General features: G+C 36.7%; 1 protein-coding gene across 12 annotated transcripts in view; it reads left to right on the top strand.

Moving 5' to 3' along the window:
* FBXO15 (F-box protein 15) overlaps positions 1-20,725 on the top strand; it is a 149,202-nt gene that overhangs the window by 59,248 nt on the left and 69,229 nt on the right. For 7 of the 12 annotated variants that reach the window (XM_074200748.1, XM_074200752.1, XM_074200754.1 and 4 more), the window contains 2 exons: positions 7,900-8,004; positions 16,967-17,071. In XM_074200748.1, the coding sequence (XP_074056849.1) occupies positions 7,900-8,004; positions 16,967-17,071 (210 nt within the window). Of the gene's footprint in view, positions 1-1,468; positions 1,636-1,782; positions 1,888-3,166; positions 3,264-7,899; positions 8,005-8,966; positions 9,104-16,966; positions 17,072-20,725 lie in introns of those variants that run through there. The other 5 variants (XM_074200755.1, XM_074200747.1, XM_074200756.1 and 2 more) reach the window with 5 other exon arrangements.

The following is a 20,725-nucleotide window of genomic DNA, read 5'->3' as shown; positions in this document are numbered from 1 at the left end:
CAAAAGACCTCTCAGTGCTTATATAAGCAGTAATCCCACGATTCCAGCTTTAACAAGCCTGCGTTATTGCAGATAATTTAAAATTCTAGATACTGGAGGGTACAGTGGAATCATTTCATTTAGCCCGACCCCTCGTTTTACTGATGGAAACTGAGGCACAGGCTTGCTTTTCACTGTTTTCGAATCTACCTATTATATATGAAATTCAAGACTCCCTCACGGGACAGCTAGCAATGTTAATATCCATCTGTTTTTAAAATACTTTAAAAAAAATTAAGATCTGTCATCCTTCGGTAAATCTCTATTTAAAATAAACGCTGGAAAATAATAACAAATGCGTTGTTTCAGTTTACAGAAGCAATTATTTGCTCCTATGTAGATTTGCATAAAAATGCTCAGACTTCTCTGTTCCTAAGGGAGATGCTCCGATTTAGTGGAGAGATGAAAGTGGGGCCGCTAAGGAAGGGGGCGTAGTGGATAAAGCACCAGCCTTGGAGTCAGGAGGACCTGAGTTCAAATGCGGCCTCAGACATTTAGTAATTACCTAGCTGTGTGGCCTTGGGCAAGTCACTTAACCCCATTGTCCTGCAAAAAAACTAAAAAAAAAGAAGGGAAAAAAAGATGTAAGTGAACTGCCTGACTGGAAGGGCTACTGGGCGAGGCCAGGAAATGTGAAATAATGACAAAGGTGTTTGAATGAATGAATGGCCAAGACAAGAAGGCAAGTTTTGGACCTTTAGGGGATTACAAGATGTGGGGGGGGGGGGGGGAGAGTGGAACTTAATACACGTTAAATGCCCAAGCCCTGAGGCGCTTCATCATTCCGGAAGATTTTGTTTTATTTTTATTTTTATATATTTTACTTATTTTGAACCTCCGAATCGTAGCCCCGCATTATAGTTTTTGATAATTCCAGCTGCATTCCGAGGGACATCCACTTTCTTCGTCTTTTATCTACCATTTTGATATTTCCTTCCCTCTTCCCCTCCCCCATCAGATTAGTTTATTATTTCGTCAAATCTTAGGAAAAAAAACCCCGCAACAAGAGCTCGCATTCTCACGCATCACCTCCCTGGCAAGCTTTGTTTTAATCCGGACCGTTTGTCTTTTCCGGCGCTGGGCTCCCCAGCAGCCGCCCCAGGGCCTGGGCCGCCGGTGCGGGGTCCCGCGGGGGCCGCAGTCGCGGCGGCTCCCCGCCCCCCGCCCCCTCGCAGTACCCAGGAGCGACCTGCGCGCCGAGGCCGGCGGGCGGAGGAAAACGGCCGGGCCGCGGGCGGTGATGGGGCCGGGCGCCTGAGCAGCGGGCTTCCGCCGGGAGCGCGGAGCACTTCGCGAGCGGCGCCGGCCGGGGCAGGGGCCGGGCCGGCCGAGGATGCTGAGGCCTTTCCCCTCTCCCCCGGCGCTAACGGGGGAGCCCCTCCCCTCCCTCTGGGCTCCGGCCCGCCCGGGCCAGCATTCCGGCGTCTCCATGGCGACGGGACGGGGCTGGATCCTCCGGCAGCACTGCAAAGGGCTGGTGCGGGCGGCCGAGGAGCTCCCCTGGCAGCTGCGCCTGCCGCCCGTGCCCGCCGCCTGGGCCTCCCCGCCCGTCTTCTACGACAGGGCCCCGGGGCCCTATTTCTTCCGCAGGCCCAGGTAACCCCGCCGGAGGGGGGAGGGGAGCCGCGGGCAGGGGGAGGGGAGGCCGGCCCCCGGGCCACGGAGACCCCGTGACCCCGCGCTTGCGCACGCCGGGGCCCCGGGGCTGGGGGCTCTGGCCCTCACCCCGCGCGCCGTGCCCGCGGGCGCCGTGGCGGGGCGTGGCCGGGCTGCGGGCGTTGGAGGCCCCGGCGCCGCCCCGGCCACTTTGGGAGACGGGTACCCCGAGGCCCGGGGAGAAGAGGAGGCGTGAGAGCCCCCCCCCCCATTCCCGCTTGTCTCTCCTTCCCTTTGTGCCACCCCTTAATCTTTATTTTTATTTTTTTGGTGACATCTTTGGATCCCTTCTCATTATTGTTACCTTTATCTGTTTAACGCTTTAATTGGACGTATGGATATATTGTTTTTAGCATTCATGTTTTCATATTTTGATGTACAATATCTCTCCCTCCCTTCTTCATTGGGAAGGCAAGGCATATAGATCAGATGGATACGTGGAGTCATGCAAAACATTTCCTTACCACACATGTTGCCAACAACAAAAGGAAAATAGTGAAAAATAGCATTTCTCTCTCTGAAGGTGGATAGCTTTTTTTTTTTAAATCTTGAGGCCTTTGGAATTGCCCTGCATAATTGTATTTTTGATTAGAATAGTCAAGTTTTTCCCAGTTGATTATCCTTACGATATTGCTTTTGCTATATACGGTGTTCTCTTGGTACTGTTCGGTTCATTTTGCATCAATTCATATAATTGTTCCCAGATTTTTTTTTTGAAAACATTGTGCATTTCTTGTAGCATAATAGGTTTCCATTAGAATCATAGACCGTACAACTTGCTCAGACATTCCTTAATTGATGGGCATCCTTACCTTTGCCATTTCTTTGCCACCATAAAAAAGAGCTGTTATGGATGTATATAAAGGACCTTTCCTTTTCACTTTTATGCTTGGTGGTATTGTTGGGTCTATGGATAGGTATACTTTTAAAGCCTTATATTATTTTTACAAATATAAAAATAACATAAGTAGCTTTACAAAAGAAAACAATTATACTGGAATACAATTACCCAAAAACAACATGGAGAAAAACAAATTTATGGGTCCCAGCTTGAGGCCCTCTGGCTAGTGTCTTTTTATTCTTCCAGCACTTTCAAATCACTTGGAGAATCTCAAGGAAATTTGAAGAACTATCATACTTTTTATTAAATGGAAAGCTCTAGTAAGGCCCAAGGAATTTCACCATCTGCACGTGACTGGACTGGGAGGAAGAAAGAAAGACCCTGGCTACCAGAAATCTGTCAATGAGGCATACCTGTGATGCTTAGCATCAGTCAAAACTCCAGGGAAACACTTATAGTGGTGACTCTCTAAAAGAAAACTGTTGCCCAAAATCTTTGAAATAAGTTCTGTGTCATATGTGCTTTCTTCTATATCAAATATGAAAGGGCTGTAGGCTAATATGTACAGCAAAAGAAGACTTATTTAATAGATGACAGTAATTTAACAAGCACCTTCCTTGTGCTATCTAGGCTTGGCTTGGGGAGAATATGAAGACAGAAAAAAAAAATCTGTGCCTAATACAAAGAGAGAAAAACCTACCATTCTCTGCTTTCAAGACAATTGGAGGTGAAACAAAATACATACAAGATAATTTCCTTGGGAGAGGAGGAAGGGTAGAATACCAACAACTTTGACCCCTGGGGTGACAGTTGAATTACGCCTTTAAGGAAGGTAGCGTTTCCAAGAGATAGAGGTGAGGAGACAGAGGGTTCTAGACATATGGGAGAGCTTTTGCAATGCCATGGAAGCAACAGATAAGAATACCACATACAGGTTTTAATATGGAGGATGAATTGAAGAAAAGGGATGATTTAGTTCCTCTGTTGTTTGATTTTTAAAGCCCTTCACAGGTTGGCTCCAGCCTACTTTTCCATATACTTTTCCATGAATATTACTCTTCTTTCTGAGATCTACATTCTAGTCAGACTGGCCTGTTTGCTATTCAGAAAAAGAATTTTGATTCTCCTGTCTTTGTTCCTTTGTAAATCCCATTCCTATGCCAGGGAAGCACTGCTCTACCTGCCTCATAGAGTCCTTGGCAACCTTCAAAGCTCAGTTTGAGAGTTGCCTCTTATAATCTCTCTTGATTCACTCCCAACCTCAGTTGCCATCCTCATCTCCCCAGAAATAAGCTGATAATGTTCTACATACATATCCTCCATACCTTCACTAGGATGCACACTCCTTGATTTTGGGATAACCAGAGGGATTTGGGGATAATCAGAGGCATATCTAGATGTCTTAACAGGGAGTTGATGATTGCAGAGCTATTGCTGAGCTCAAGACAGAGAAGAGGCTTGTGATGACATTAATGAAGAAGAATGCAAAGAAGAGAGGAGCGCTTAGGAAAGAGCCCCGGGTGCACCTGTGAGAAGGGGCAGGGAGAAGGGTCATGGGAAGGAGGAGAATCAGGAGAAAGTAGAGAAGAATATCTAGGGGAGGCCAGTGTCAGATACTGCAGAGAAGTCAAGAAGGGTAAGGACCGATTGAACCAGCCCAGATTGGCCAGTGCAGATAAACAATGGAAATGTGTATGACATTGACCATCTCAATAACTACTATTAACATACCTTGTAAAATTGTTAAGTGCACATTCTGATTCTACTCTGTGCCCTTTCCCCCCATTAGTGCCTTCTCCTGAAATTGTCTTGCTTTATTTTGTATATTTTTTATGTGCGCATGTGATCTGTCCCAATACTTTGAAAGACTTGAGGGCATGGACTATTTCATTTTTGTCTTAGTATGTCTAATACCTGGAAACATACTAGGTAAAAATTACTTGATTGATTTACATATATTTTCATTTGATTTTTACAGTAAATGAGTAAGATAGCTAGTATAAATGTTATTTGTCCCTATTTTTCTCATTGTTGAAGTTGGGAGGTTTAATGATTTGCCCCTAAGTCACAGAGTTAAAATAAAAGTATAGATTTGATTTAGAACCTCTATCCTCTTATTCTAGTTATATGACTCTAGTTCTACTCCATCATCACACTGTTGCCAGTGGGTAGCAGTTTAGTCTGAATCAGCAGGGTTATCTATTGCAAATTACAAATACTTTGAGGAATTGTTATATAACCTCCATACATCTTTTTTGATGTGGAATATCTCTGATTTCAGACAGTGAGGTGGTACAGTGGATAGCATGTTGGGTCTGGGGTTCAGGAATGCCTGATTTCAAATTCTGCCTTAGAAACTAGTAGTGTCGCCTTAGTCAAGTCACTTAACCTCAGTTTGCTTCAGTCTTTTCAACTGTACAATGGACTGGGGATAGTATGCACCTCCTAAGACTTTTTAAGGATCAATAACTTAACATTTGCAAAGAACTTAGCAAATAGCCTGGCATATAGTAGGTACTATAAACATTTTATTATTATGATGATTATGATTATTTCAGTATGCCACTGATCTGGTACAGGAATATGTATCTCTTTGCTTTTGGGACTTTTTTTTTTGCCCCTGCTGTTCCTTTTCTTTGGTCTTATGATTTTTGAAGGTTCCTGTGTTCCCCTGGGGATCCATATTTGAGAGAGTTGGAAAAGAAAGAAGACAGGGTTAGGGTGTAACCAAAGTAAGATTTTATAGCTGTTCTAGGTGACTTAAATGGAGACTTTTCCCAGATGAGAAGAATTTCAGTAATATGTAAGAATTATATAGGAAAAAAAAAGATGCAAAACTTTTTTTCTTCCTTAGTGTAGTTTGTTTTGGAATAATGATATTTTAACAACTACGACCCAGAAACCATTTTGTTTTCTTTTCTATTTTTCTTGTTCACAATTTTAAGGTTCAATTCAGTTGTTAAAAGTTACTTTCCTTTCAACTAAAATTTTCATTTTGGATAGAAGATAGTGCTGTCAGTACTGTCCAGTTTCTCCTAAACTTGTGGACTATATTTAGTGTTGATTGGCTAATTCTTGAAATAGAGGGTTAGTAAATATTGTACAGTCAGAGATGACTAACATATTTTTAATGGTACTTAAGAGTTAGGAAAGGATGTTATGCTGGGAAAAATTTGGGAATCGAGACACTGATTTTAGTGTACTGACTTTGTTGCTAGTTAACTTATGTTTGGCAAATTTCTTTTCTTGGTTCTTTTTTTTTAAATGAAGGGATTAGATAAGATGATCTATACGTTTTCTTTTAGCTCTAAAATTCAGCTTTATGAAAAAAGATCATTGCATTTGGAGAAGAGTTCAGTTTGAGTCTCAGTTCCGTGACTTACTTTTCAGATGACCTTGGTCTAGAGTCTCCACTGTGTAACTGAAACTAATGATTCTTGTAATACTTTACTCACAGGGTTGTGAGGAATGTTCTTTGTAAAATACTGTAGAAGAAAATCATGTGAAGTAGCATAAAATTTGAAATATTATTAAAAAGGGAGCAAAAATATTAATTTAAACTTTTCCACTCTCTTTTTGTAGTTTACCAGTGTTTGAAAATGCTATCATGCATAGATGATCTCATCCATTTTAGTTCCAATTTGGAAATATTCAGTATTGCACAGGCCTCTTATTCTTTATCATAAGTATACTGTTTCTTTTATAAAGAGAAGCAACAATTACATAAAAATACAAATTTACAATCTAATGAATTACAGGGGCTAGGTGGTTTGGATTTGTATTTTTCTGGGAAATTCCCTAAAAGTGAAAAAAGCAGGAAAAAAATAGCCCTGCTATTTTATTTTTCATTCAAGTAAAAATTGGTCAGTTTTTAAATAGTCTTCTGCCATCATATAATTGTTAGAGCTAGAGTTGGAATTGGTCAGTGTATACAGTGTCCATTCCTGACAGTTGTTAATAAGAAAATTGACATGATGGGGAGGCTAGGTGGCACAGTAGCTAGAGCACTGGCCCTGGAGTCAGGAGTACCTGAGTTCAAATCCGGCCTCAGACACTTAATAATTACCTAGCTGTGTGGCCTTGGGCAAGCCACTTAACTCCATTTGACTTGCAAAAATCTAAAAAAAAATGACATGTTTCCAATTTGATGTTTTATTTTATAGTTAACAAGTTCTGTAGCTTTTGAAGATTTATAAACTGCTTTTCTTAGAATAACCCTAAGTAGGAAAGTAAATACTCTATAAGCACTTATATTTTACAGATGAAAAAATGATTCACTTGTCACTCTACTCAATTAACAAGTATTTTAAAAATGTATTTTTATTAATTACCTTAAGTGTTTCCAATTATATATAAAACAGTTTTAACATTCATTTAAAAAAATTGATTCCAAATCTTTGCTTTCCTACTGCCCCTCCCCATCCTCTGAGAAGTATATATACATACATAAAATATGTAAAATCTATATATTAGTCATTCAGCATATATTGAAAGACCACTATATATCAGAGACTGTGATAGATACTGGAAATAGAAAGAGAAAAATGAATCATTCCCTAACCTACAGGATTTTATATCCTAACATTTATCATTGCCATGTCATGTTGTGTCATGTAGTCAATCTTACTCTGAGTACAGAGTACTTTCCTTGATGATATCAAACTGGTAGTTAGTGATTATCTGACAGTTGTTTTTTTAATATGCTTTTTTTCTCTCTCAAGGTATTTTTTTCCCTTTCTTTTTTGTTTTTGCAAGGCAATGGGGTTAAGTGGCTTGCCCAAGGCCACACAGGTAATTTTAAGTATCTTGAAGTCAAATTTGAACTCTGTACTTCTGACACTAGGACCGGTGCTCTATCCACTGCACCACCTAGCTGCCCTACCAAGGTATTTTAAAAACAGAAAAATCAACCCTTTTGTTGAATTTAGAGCTCTGATGAGAACAGAAATCTGAATATTATTTACTCAAGTTGGAGGATATTTCATAGGTTCCTTAGCTACAATAGTGTTATGTGAGTGATGTTTGTAGTTGAATCCTTCAAATTAATATTAGAAAAACTTATATTTGCACAGCACTTTATAATTACTTATGTTAATGTACACTATTTGGGTTTTCTGTCAGTCCCAAGGCAGATGTTTCAGGTATGACTTGCCTTTGTTTTACAGATGAGGATTCTTGGGCTCAGAAAGGTGATTTAACTTGTCCTTAATGTTACCCCCAGTAATATGGGACCATTGATTCTTGTCTTGTTGGGAATTTTTTTTTACTATGCTTCATATATTATCTTTTCTTTATTTTTTAAATGTGTTTGCAATCTCTATTTGATAATTGTATAACTTTAATTTCTTACTGATTATTTTCAGTAAGGGATCAGATGTCATGCTTAATCCTAAGCCTTCTGAGCAGTCTACCATGTGTGAAAGACACTGTGCAAAATCGTCCTCAAAACTTTCTATGCACATAGAAGGGTAAGTAACAGAAAGTAGTCTGTCATTTTGATTGTCATTTCTTTTAGGAGGGAAGGAGATTTTGGAGGGGGGCCATGATATTCTATATATCAAATTGCTATTTTGGTTTTGAGCTTTGTAAAAATAGAAGGGAGAAATGTGGGATGCATGTACAGTACAGAGGGGTTGATGTGAGTCATAAGCCTGTCATTATCATTTTGACTAGTTTTCTGAAACTAAACCTTTAAAAGTAGCAAGTCAGTTTGATTTTTCTGTTGTTTAAAGTGATTTTAAACATTTATTTTCTTCTGTGATTTGAGGCCAGTAGAAAGGGGAGATAGCAGATTTTTTTTGTTTTGAAAGCAGAGTCCTCTTTTGAATTATCTGATGCTAGATAGTTTGGAGGAGGCTTCAACAGTAAACCTTAATCTTATATAGGAGTTTACATTTTTGTGATCATATAAAATACTCTGGGATAGTTCAGGAAGCAGTATATGGTTTTCTAGCACGAATTTGAAAAATAATTGGATACCTGAGAAGAAAAGCTAAGAACCTTTGATTTGTACTTAAACACTAATCGATAATAGATTCTAACAGCTTAAATACTGGAGAAATTCAGGAGAAATTTTTTTTGTGATAGGTATTTGATTAGTTTGGCAATAACATTCAAGGGAAAGGAGGGGAAGAACATTTCTGTATTTGATTTTTCTATATGTATTTAAAAATATGAACTTTCAAGGTATACTCTATTGGTGAAGAATAATTTTGCTTATTGCATGCATTATTTAAGCTTCTTTTGTAATCTTTTCCTTCCATTTATCTTCTATCTCACCCTGCGAAATAATTACAGTAAGAGAGTAACTTTTATTGATGTGTTGTGAGCTATTGTGAAAAAACAAGCAAAGGAATTAAGCATTTATTAAGTACTTACTAAGCACTGGGTTCAGTACGTCATAAATATTATCTCCTTTGATCACAGTGTGTGAAAAATCGAGTTAAAGTCAAGCATCCTGTCTCTAGGCCTAGCATTCTACTGTACCACCTGCCTGCCTCAATGAATAAACATTCTAGAAACTTAATGGAAGGTAATTAGAAACAGCATCTTTGGAGACATATTAAGGTTTGTGAGGTCTTTCTTTTTTTTAGCTTTATTTGGAAATGACACGATTGGTAAAATTTATGCTTGACTCCTTTTCTGCTTCCATGTCTCTGCCTTTTTTTGATAGCTAGAGAAAATATAACAAAATAGTGGGCACTTTCCGGTTTGCCTTATTGACTTCTGTATTAACTGAGATTCTAATCTTTTTTGATTCTATGCTGCTTACCTTTAAATGTATGGTGGTCAGTATGAACACAATATTAGATCTTTATGTTTTAAGTTAATGCTGAGTTACTGTGGTGAGATGCAGGTATAAGTTTTGATCTGTTTACCTTGGATTTTAGTCCTTTCTATATTCCATACAATTAACCAATTAAATATTTAGCTTTGATACCTGTTACTAGTTATATATTTCTGTGTAAGTAAAGGTCTTTAATTTTCTCTTACTGGTACAGGAATAATTAGGAAATGATGCAAAGATTTCTGAAACCGGGATATAATTCTTTTACTTAATGAGGTTCATATCATAACTGTCCAGATCTGTGTTAGTGAAAAGAGTAGCAGCACACAATTACAATTATCTCAAGAGGAGAATGACTTTATGGTCTATCTTCTAAGAGACTTAAAGAGCTAGTCACTTTTAGTAGGGGTTATTCATTTGAACATGACTAGAAGTTGAAATTGTTATTATAAAATACTTATTTGATATGCAGTGTTTTGAAATCGATTATTTAATGAATTTATATATTCCATCTCAGAACCTTTTGTTACAACTAAGTTTATCTGGTAACTTTTAAATGAATTTATTTTTTAATTAGAGTCCATCTTTTTATAAAAATGTTGTTATTAATTTTTTAGTGGAATCTCATTCTCTTAATTGGGGAATAAATAATGCCAAATATAAAAATTGCGTTCTAATTTTCTGTTTGTGTTTCACATACACATATACAAACTTGTGTTTATGTGTGTGTGTGTACATATTCCAAATTTGTTTTTCTAATAATAGAAACATAAGGTTTGAGCTAACTTTCATTATTTGACCTGATTATTGGCAAAATGAATTTATAATTGTGTTAAGACCAATTTTGTAGGAAGTTTTTTATCAGAGAAGAGCATCTCTTCAAGTGACTTGAACCAGAGAGGAATGCTTTAAGACCACAAACAAACCAGAGTTTCATCTGATGTATCCAAAGAACCAAAGGGACTAGTCTCACTTTTCCCCTTTTTTGCCTTTTATCTGTAAGGTTTAATTATCAAAGGGAACTGTACCCTTTGATTTTTATCAAAACGTTATCAAAGGGGATTTTTGATTTTGTCAGTGCTTGTCCATTTTTCTCTTTTCTACTCACATTCTTTCCTCTTACAAACTCCATAGTTAAGAACCCTTGATAAGTATTTTGTCATATCACTTAGTAATTCATTGAAGAGATTTTATCTCTCAGTAGAATCAAATGGGAGAATGTGAGAAGTGATTATTTCTCTTTTGTTTCTAATAATGAATGAAAGATTTTTCCCTTTTTGTTTTATTTCTCATCCAGAAATCAACTAATGTAGGAAATCTTTCCAAAACACTTACCCAGCCAGGATGGCTAAGATTTAATCAAAGACATTTAAAGAAATTCTGAGTTTAGGCTAATGAGTGCATTTCTGCTCACTTTGCTTGCTCAGACAGGTCTGGGAAATGTTGTTTCTCCCTTTTGTCAGACAGGTGATATGGAAATTGATAAGCTTCTTTGACTTGATCTAGGATCCAGGTCATCTACCCCAAGACCCTCGTTGTAAAATTGCCCACTCTGTCTAGTGTAATACTCATTTTCTCATTATTAACCAGAGTTGATTGTCACTCTCAGAGGGGTCTTTGGTTTAAGAGAGATGACCAAATAACCATACTGGTCTTATTAATAAAATGATTAAATTGCCCAGAAAAATAAATACATTAGAATCTTTTTTTTTTTTTTACAAATAATGTTCTGTATCTTGAGAGATGTTTTGTATAAGAATTTTGCTGAATTATCATCATTTAATGATGCTAATAAGTAATTGGTTGCTTTCTTTTTGAACTATTTTCTTTGTTTCAGATTGACTTACAAACTTGCGAATCACACTGATTTAAAAAGAAAACTAAATGTATTCAGTATTTTCTAAGGAGATCTTCTCTTTGCTTCTTTGTGGTGTAGAGATGATCCTGAAAATTTGAAGCCTATGCTAGTGGAATTTAAGGTCTTGTAGTTTGTATTAAAATGGAAAGACTTTGAGTCTTCTGTTTGAGTACCAGGAACTCCCTAAGTATGGAGATACTTATAATTGATATGCTACTAGATAATTAAATTGACCTTGGCAAGTCAGGAAATGTAGAAGAATAATCAATAATTTTATTCAGGTCTTTTGTGCTTTTTTGGAATGGCAGAAAAGGAGGAAGAGGAGAGCATTAAGAACTCATAAAAACTATAAACAATCAATTGTTGGTTCTTTTGATATAAGTTAACAAATGAGATGGTATACTACTGGAGGAATTGAGTTACAGTAATTGGCATTCTTGTTATGAACAAAACTGGAAAATAGCAAGTTGCTTTAGTCTAAGTCTCTTTGACTAAGATCTAGGCAACCCTTCACCTAGAAGAGTCAGTACCTTCAAATTGCTGAAGCCAGCAAACACTTGATATTTACCAAGCAAAGATGTGGTAGCTAAAAGCAAAATAAGTTTTATAGTGTAAAGTAATTTTAAAAATATTTTGGAGAATAGTGCAAGATTTTGAGTAATATTATCTCAGAAAGTAATAAAAAGCATTGGAGGGGACTTTGAAGATAGTTTGATATTAGCTCCAACTAAAGCAGCCTAGCTGAAGAACATTTTCAGGAGGGAGAACAAACAGATTTAAAATGGAACAGATTTGTCAACATTTCTGTAGTGACTTAGATTGTAATGGAATGTACCACAGGTGAATTTGAAATCTAATGTACTATTTGAAGGGAAGTGGAAATGACACTTAAAAAGATAAGATTGTTAAGATCTGTTGGGCCAGATCAATTATATGCAGAAGGAATTTGTGCTGTAGGTAATACAATTGTTAAAAGCAATGAGAATGAATTTATGCAGTATATCAATGAGGAGGATGTATCAGTTGATTGAAAATAATGCCAACACAATGTATCAAGCTACACTATACAAATAGGATTTTTTGAGTGATACTTACAATCATTCAAGTGAATTGAATTGTCCACAAAGGGAAAAACAAAACCCCAAATCTAAATTGTTTTGGGTGTGATATGCAATTGAGTAGGAAATCCTTTTTGTTTATCAACAAATACATCTTTCTGTCTTTGATAGAATTGATTAAATAAGAGATTTGTAAGATTCTGATAAGTGCCTGGCATGTAGTAACACAAAAGTCCCTATTCTGAGGGCTCCTTTCCCTTTTAGACAATGACTGGGTATGAATATGATCAGGAACAAAGACTGAATAAGAATCAAGTGGGTTACAATTGCATATGAGAGATATAGTAGCAGTTTTCATTAATCTCAAAATACTTCGTGATGTAAAATCCTATCTTTTAAACTGTTCTCTTCATTTGGTGCTCAGTATATGGAGCACCATAGTTTCTAAAGTATCAGAAAGGTATGTATGTGAGTCAAAAAGCAATGAACATACACACATTGCGATCATAAGCAATCTTGCAGTATATTGCTATTGAAGATGAAGGTACAAGAAAGGGAATGATGAGAAGTGTCCAGGAAATGTTTAACACATCATTTTATCAAGTACTTATCTGTTTCAGGCAGCATGCTAAGTAAGTGCTGAGATACAAAGGAAAAACTAAAATCAGTCACTGCCCTTAGCATATATTGCTAATGGGAAGAGCACATATAAATAAAACATGCAGGATACTTTCAGAGATTGAGGGACAATATTGATGACTACTCAAGGCTATACAGGTGCCCACAGAGTTTTAAAAACAGACTACATGAGTATTAGAGATGTCATTTATGCAGAATTCATGCAAAAAAATAGAGCAAAATAGCATACAATAAGAAAGCATGGGTGAGATAAAGTCAGTCTCTAATCTATTGAAGCAAGTACCCACATCAATGAAATTATGGGTGAAATATTGATAAAATATCCATTTTATGTATGTATCTATATAGATATATACAGTGCATTTTGTATGCATAAATATGTTAATATACATATGTGCATTTATATAAATACGTATATCGTTCCTCTAGTCATGGAAATGTATTATTTCTTGTCTTTCACTGTTTCTGACTTGAAGCTTCTCATAGGAAAGAGAATCTAGTTTACTTTCTCCTGCCATTGAAGTTCAGTCTAATGAAAATTTAAACAATTCTTAAGGAAAGGGAATTTCTCTTAAAAACTAAGAAAGAAATAGCAGCTCTAAAACTCACTGATAAGAATAAATATGGCATTTAGTATATAGAGAGCATATAGATCAAATCTACCAATCAGCAAGTATATTTCTAGACATCTGTTATATGGCAAGTACCATACTAGGTTCTGGAATTACAAAAACAAAAAATGAAATAGTCTTTGACCTTGAGCTTTTGTTTTATTGCTGGGAAGCAGCATGCTCGCATATAAATCTATACAAAGTAAATACATAGTATTTTGGGTTTGTGGGGGTTACTTAGAACCTTGAGGAAAACCTAAATCTAAGCCCTGTCTCTGACATAATGGCTATGTGATTCTGGGCCAGTCACTTAATTTCTCAAGGCACCAGATGTCGACCATCTAAGAATATAAATTATAAACATTTGCTGATATACATTAAAAAGGAATTTTCTCACTACCACCTCCACCAGTAAAATAAGTCACAAATTGGGGCAGTGAGGTGGTGTAATGGACAGAACACTCACCTTGGATGGGAGTTTGAATCTGGTCTCAGACACTTCCTAGCTGTGTGACCTTGGGCAAGTCACTTAACCCTGATTGCCTCCTAAATCCAATTCATGCGCTTGTCATGGCATCACTTCCTTGCTGTCATCCATAGTCTTCTTTGAGAATGATGGACAAAATCATAAAATCACAGATCAGCAGCAATAACAACACTGATGCTTTTCCAGCTCTTATTTGTTTTTAGGTAGGAGTAATTTTCCTAGCTTAATATTGAGAAAAATGCTTTAGTTCTTTAAGTCATGGTTTTGTTTTTGAAGTTTTGTAGTTATGGGACTGTGGGAGTTGTAGTATTTGAAAATCCATCACTGTTTGGTGCAGTCTAGTGTTGAACATCAGTGAATTTTTAGTTAAGTTGGTTCTTGGTTGACAGTTATCTGTTGCCAGTCTGTTTCTTGAAACTCTTCGATTTGATGGAGCTTTCCAGATCTTCTTGTCTTTGAATTAACCTTTGACTGCCCAGATGGCAAATAGAATGAGCAGAGGGATAAATAAGGTGAAGTATAGAAAGCATTCAAGGTTAATGGTATTTTCATTTTGTCTAGAGCATAAATCTTGAGGGGAAAATCCCAGCATGGTTTTAGGTTGTTGAGTCTTGAGTCAAGGAAAATAATTTTTAATTGTCCTCAGTAGTCAATAAAGAACTTTTGAAGATTTTTGGGTAAATGATAGTACTAATGCAGTTATGAGTAGGACTGGGGGTGGGGTGAGAGGGGAGATACAGGAACCACAGTTAGTCATGGCGTCTCGATGAACTAACATTGTAGAAATCTTCCAGCTACCTGGTGGCATAATAGTAGAAAGTAAGGAAAAATAAAATTGTCAAAATAGCTGTAAGAGACACCTTTAGTCTTTTGAAAATGGTTACCTTATTCCTGAAGTTTTGTCTAAAAGGACTATTTTCACAATTGTAAAAGTATTTAGTCACCTTTTCTTGTCTCCTGCACTAGAATATCTTCTCATTCTAATAATAAATCCAGTCAGCTGCATAACATATTCTTCCAGAAGTCCTACTTTTCTACCTTGATTGATTTTCCCCTTTTTCTACCCCTCTCTTTCTTATGAAAGGGTATTACTTTCTTTGTTCTAAGTTTCCAAAGAATGCTGCTGATTGACTGTGTACTCTAAGCAGGCCTAGAAATTTATAAAAACTAAATCTGCACACTAGAAGATTGAAGTTGCAATCAACAGTTTCCTTAAGATGCGAATACACTCTTTTTAGTTTATCCTCCTATCTTTGACTGAAAGGTATTATACTCCCTCTCATGGATAACCTTTACAAAGAAATGATTCCTGTGGTTGAGAAAATTCCCTGACAATTCCCTGGGGTTCTTTCCATATCAGATATTCTGTGAAAACATAGCCTGCATTAATTGTACATTCTGAACCTATCCTTTAAGAAAATCAAATAAAAAAAAGAAAATAAAGAAAATAAAATGAAAAAAAAAAAGCAAAACTAAACCCCAGACTAGCAGATTTCTGTAAGATATTGATCAGTATTTTTCATAATTAAGGTATATGAAACCATACAATTTTTCTATTTGAATCACAATAGGGAGGAGGTTGTATAATTAGGGTAATTCTTTTATATTGGTCAGAGTTCCATCTTGCTTAGTAGTTTTGGCTTTTCCACTTTATACTTTTGTTTAAGATTTGCTGAACCAGTTCCTGTGACCCTCAATGTTAAGAACTCCCCAGAGGCCATCATACAATTGTAATGTTCCATAGAATTTTAAACTCATATCTGTCTGGAAGGGACCTTGCAATTGTGTTAGGTCCAACTATTTCCTTTAGCCAAAGAAATGCTTAAACCCTTTAGAAAAACCTTATTAGGAACCTGATTTCACCTTGAAGTACAAAGAAAGTCATCTGAAAGGTTTGGGGGTTGCTCTTGAGGAGAACTGAGTTAAAAATGGATAAGGTGGGTCAGGTAAGGATGGTCCAGTGGTAAGTTTGTGATCTCTGATTGTAACTGGTGTGATTTCAAATAAATTGGGAAAATATTAAATGTTAAACATAGTCTTCTTCACATTAGTCAAGGAAGTATTTTCCAGTTTGTGATCCTAAGCATCCTGATATACCAGTATTTATCCTTTTTGTGAGAATTTCTGAATTCCTCTAAGATTGTTATTAAATTATGCTGCTTAAAAAAAAGGTTCAAAACCACTCTGATTATTTATAGGAATCTACTCTAGGCTAACTAGGCTAAACGTCAGGAATAAAAAGAAAAATAATGAAATTGTCTGCCTTTGAGGAGTAAATTAGGGAAGACAGGATGGATAGGCATACATTTGCACACAGTGTTTAAATACAAGATGATTGTCTTGGGAGAAGATGTAAGAAATGTCAGTGATACAAATTACTTTTAAAGGCAGTTAGTTGGTATAATGGATAAGAGCACTGGGCTTGGAATCAGGAAGACCTGAGCTCAGACTCAGCTGTATGCTGTAAATGAGTAGTTTCAGTTGTGTGCAACTCTCTGTAACTTATTTGGGAGTTTCTTGGCAAATATCACTAGAGTGGTATGCCATTTCCTTCTCCAGATCATTATACAAATGAGGAACCTGAGACAGGGTTAAATGACTTGCCCAGGTTACACAGCTAGTAAGTGTGAAGTCACATTTAAACTCAGGTCCTCTTGACTCCAGGGTTGGTCCTCTGTCCACTTTACTACCCAGCTCTCTGTGACTGGGCAAATTACTTAACCTCTCTCTGTTTGATCTAAGATAGGGATAATAATCTTTACCTCCTAAAGTTACTGTGAACATCAAGTAAGATTTGTAAAGGCTTCTCAGCCTAGCGCCTGGAACATAGTAGGTAATTGATAAATGTTTATTTGCTCCTTCTTTCTCTCAGATTTTGCATTCATTCACAGTTGGTGGGAAATATTACTGTTCTTAAATTACTTTAACTGAGAAAGCTAATTTGCAGATTAAAAACTTAATTTTTTTTTTCTCTCTACTTTTTTCCTCAGTATGCCCTCTGAGATCCTCCTGAAGATATTTTCTTATTTGGATGCTGTTACCCTTTTGTGTATTGGCTGTGTGAACAAGCGCTTCTATTCTTTGGCCAATGATAAGTAAGAAAAAAATTCAGTTAAATATTGTAATTTTTTATTATGTATTATGTATAAAGAGCCTTGTGCTAAGTTTTGGTTGCAAATAAACTTTAGAATCATGATCAGTTTAATTAGGGGATAGGACACTGTTATCCACAATACACAAATTCCAAGTAAGTGCTTTAGAGACATCAAAGAGTGATATCTATAACATCCAAGGTGATGGGAAAACCATCATTTCTATTTAGAGCTACCCCAAGAAATTTGAATTTAACTTTGAAGAATGGATAGGTTAAGTTCAGATAAACAGAAAAGGTTTTCTGCATAGCAAGAAACCTGAGCAAATATATAATTGCAGGAAAGTAAAGAATGTCTTATACATTTTCATATGCATATCATAAGATCTCCTAGTATAAGGGACTTCTATTGGAAGAGAGTAAGGATGAGAAGACCTGTTGTCTTTATTTTTCATTTAAAAATTATTTTACCTCTCATTTTACAAATGCCTAGAGAGGTAAAATCAGTTTTCCTAGGTCATACAAGTAATAAGTAACACCTCTGCCTCAGAAGTTTAAAATTATATTTAACATTTCTAGGAGATAACTTCTACTTGTATTCAAATATTATGGCCCAAAAGAATGGCTTTTAGTACTGATCCTTAGTTCACCAGCTTCTACCAGAGCCCTTATAGTTAACAAGTTGGTTAACTTAATTACCTTTGTTAGCAACAGCATTTACTAAAGTGGAATGGTTAGGGCTTTCCCCTTAAAAGTTAAGGATGCACATTTCCACAGATATGCACTTATCTATGGACTCAACAAGTGATTGGACTTAAATTTCGAGTTTACTGCTAGTGAGGCACATGAGAATATGGGTTGAGAATGGGATTATTATTGCTATTTCCTAAAATATACTTTCTCTAATCCATAGCTGGTGTTTTACCTGCATGAGGGATTATTCTGCTTGAAATTGCTTCCTCCCATAGGTGGTGACTAGTTTTCCAAAACTCTCTGCGCTCACTGTACTTTCTCTGCTCCCAGATGGAGTCATTTTCTCCTACTTGTCCAGTTTTTCTAACATAGTTATTTGGGGAAGGGAAAGGGAATACATTTCCTTTCCATTTCCCTTATCCTCATAGTTGCTTCTCTGGCTTGCTTCTTTTTCTGACTCCACCTTAAGAACTTTTAAAACATTGACACTTCACCTGTTATTTCAAATCCCTAGAAGGGTTTCTAGCTTGTTGACACACGCAGTTTCTTCTTGACCCAGTTATAGAAAGTTTCATGCTTCATCAGAGAATCATTGAGTTTGAAATATTTTTATTTATACATTAAAACTTGCTTACAGGTAACCATTTCAGTTGTGATTGTGTAAGATGCAGACATAGGGAATCTTATTCCCTCTCCTGTACAAATACGTTTGTCATTTCCATGAAAATTAAGGGAAATTAGGGGCAACTAGGTGGCACAGTGGATAGAGCATTGGTCCTGAAATCAGAAGGATCTGACTTCAAATATGACCTCAGACAATAATTTCCTAGCTGTATTACCTTGGACAAGTCACCTCATTGCCTTGCCAAAAAACCAAAAACAACAAAAAAAAGGAAAATTAAAGAAAACTGGTATAAATACCTTAAAATGAAATAATGGCTAATGTCATATATAGCTCTTAGAATGATTTTAACCGTTTGCATTCATCTTTTCTCTCAGTCTTTTTTTTTTAGGTTTTTGCAAGGAAAATGGGGTTAAGTGGCTTGCCCAAGGTCACACAGCTAGGTCATTATTAATTGTTTGAGACTGGATTTGAACCCAGGTACTCCTGACTCCAGGGTCAGTGCTTTATCCACTGCGCCACCTAGCCGCCCCGATTTGCATTCATCTTTTGCTTGAATTCTATTAAGAAAAAGATTATCGTGTAAGAATTTAGGTGATCAACTGAATCAGCAGTTCAATAGATGTTTCTAAGAAATGCCTAGAGAGGGAATAAGTATTATGTCTTGTAATAAAATATTGTATTGATATTTAAACCTATTTTTCCCAAAGATTATGATTCCCTTTGGGTGAGCTAAATTTTAAAAACAACTTTATATAAAAAAAAATTCACCTTTTGTGAAATTCTGTGGGATAATCTTCAGTACAACAAAATCTTGACCAACTTGAATCTTCAATAAACAGTTTTTTCTTCTCCATACTTAGAAGTAAGGCATACATGGACTAAATAAATCACCTCTAAGGTACTTGCTAATGATAAGATTCCATGGGGAAAAAAAAGCTAAATTGTTAAAAGAATACTTGATTTTAAGTATTTGGTTTTTAAAAAGTAACATCTGAATTTGACTTTTAGGTCAGTAGAGATCTTCCCTCAGGCTTCCACAATTCTGTGAAATAGATAAGTTTATGTTATTTTTATTTTATTTTTAACTGGATTTTCCTATCTCATCCAGGCTGGAAGTACAGCAGCCAGAGACACATCTATCCATATACAGAGAACTTTTTACTTGCCCCTCCCCCCCAACCAGGATTGGTTTGCTTCTGTTTAGACAGCAGCTCCTAGAGGCTCACCATAGTTGGTATCAATTTTAATGGGGACATTGGCCAGCTTTAGCACTAATTCAGTCAGATCTCCTGAGTTAAAGAGATCCAGCAGGTTTAACCTCCTCCAACAACAAGGATGACAAGCTTGGCTAGAAGAGGTTTATTTTAAATATTTCCCATCCCCCCCCCCCCCCAATACTTTTCACATCCCAACTTTCTTTTTCCTCTTCTGGTATATCTTACCTTTTTTTTTTTAATTATCCTTGACATTCAGGAAGGAAGGTGAATAAATTCATTCTAAGCTGACTTTAATTGGAAAATCCATTTTAGATTATTTTCATTTAAAAGAAGGGCTGCTTGAGGAGGATTGGTTGCTGTCCTTTCATTTTTTTTCTTTTTGCAAGGCAATGGGGTTAAGTGACCTACCCAAGGTCACACAACTAGGCAATTATTAAGTGTTTGAGGCCAGATTTGAACTCAGGTACTCCTGACTCCAAAGGTCAGTGCTGTATCCACTGCACCACCTAGCCGCCCCATCCTTTCATTTTTGAAGAGGATCAAAATGACATCACTATATTAGAGTCAAGAGACACTGTGTCCTGCTGTGACTGATCAGACCAGTAAAGCTAGGAATGATCTACCACAGGTCAGACACAGATAGACTATATGAATATTTGAGATGGATTCTCTAAATTGATGCATTTTATATTTCTTTTGAACTACTTCAATTCTACTTTTCTCATAGAACATGAGAACTTTTCTGATGAGGGCAGGTAATGTGGGCAGAACTGTGCTTGTGTCTCCCATAATCTCACAGTCAATTCTAAAGTTCTTAGGATCCTGAGACCTTGAGAGAGTCCTTGTCTTGTTTTTTTTTTTTCTTTTTTCTGGATACCACGTGAGTGCTTTGTGTGAGTTCTGCATAGAATAGTCTTTTTGGCAGATGTACATTTGGCATTTGAACAATGTGACAAGCCTATCACTTTCTATAGTTTGAATGCTTGACATTTCAACTACAGAAAGGATTTCACTATCTAGTATTTTCTCCTGTCAGGTGATCTTCAGAATCTTCCTAAGAAAATTTCCTGGCATGGCAACATTAGTAGAATGTCATTGGCTCTATAGACTTTCAGTTTGGTAG

This window comes from Macrotis lagotis, chromosome X (assembly GCF_037893015.1).
Source record: "Macrotis lagotis isolate mMagLag1 chromosome X, bilby.v1.9.chrom.fasta, whole genome shotgun sequence".
In the NCBI taxonomy this organism is placed as follows: Eukaryota; Metazoa; Chordata; class Mammalia; order Peramelemorphia; family Peramelidae; genus Macrotis; species Macrotis lagotis.
The sequence above is the reverse complement of the archived record's forward strand: the minus strand, read 5'-3'. Positions and strand labels throughout refer to the sequence as shown.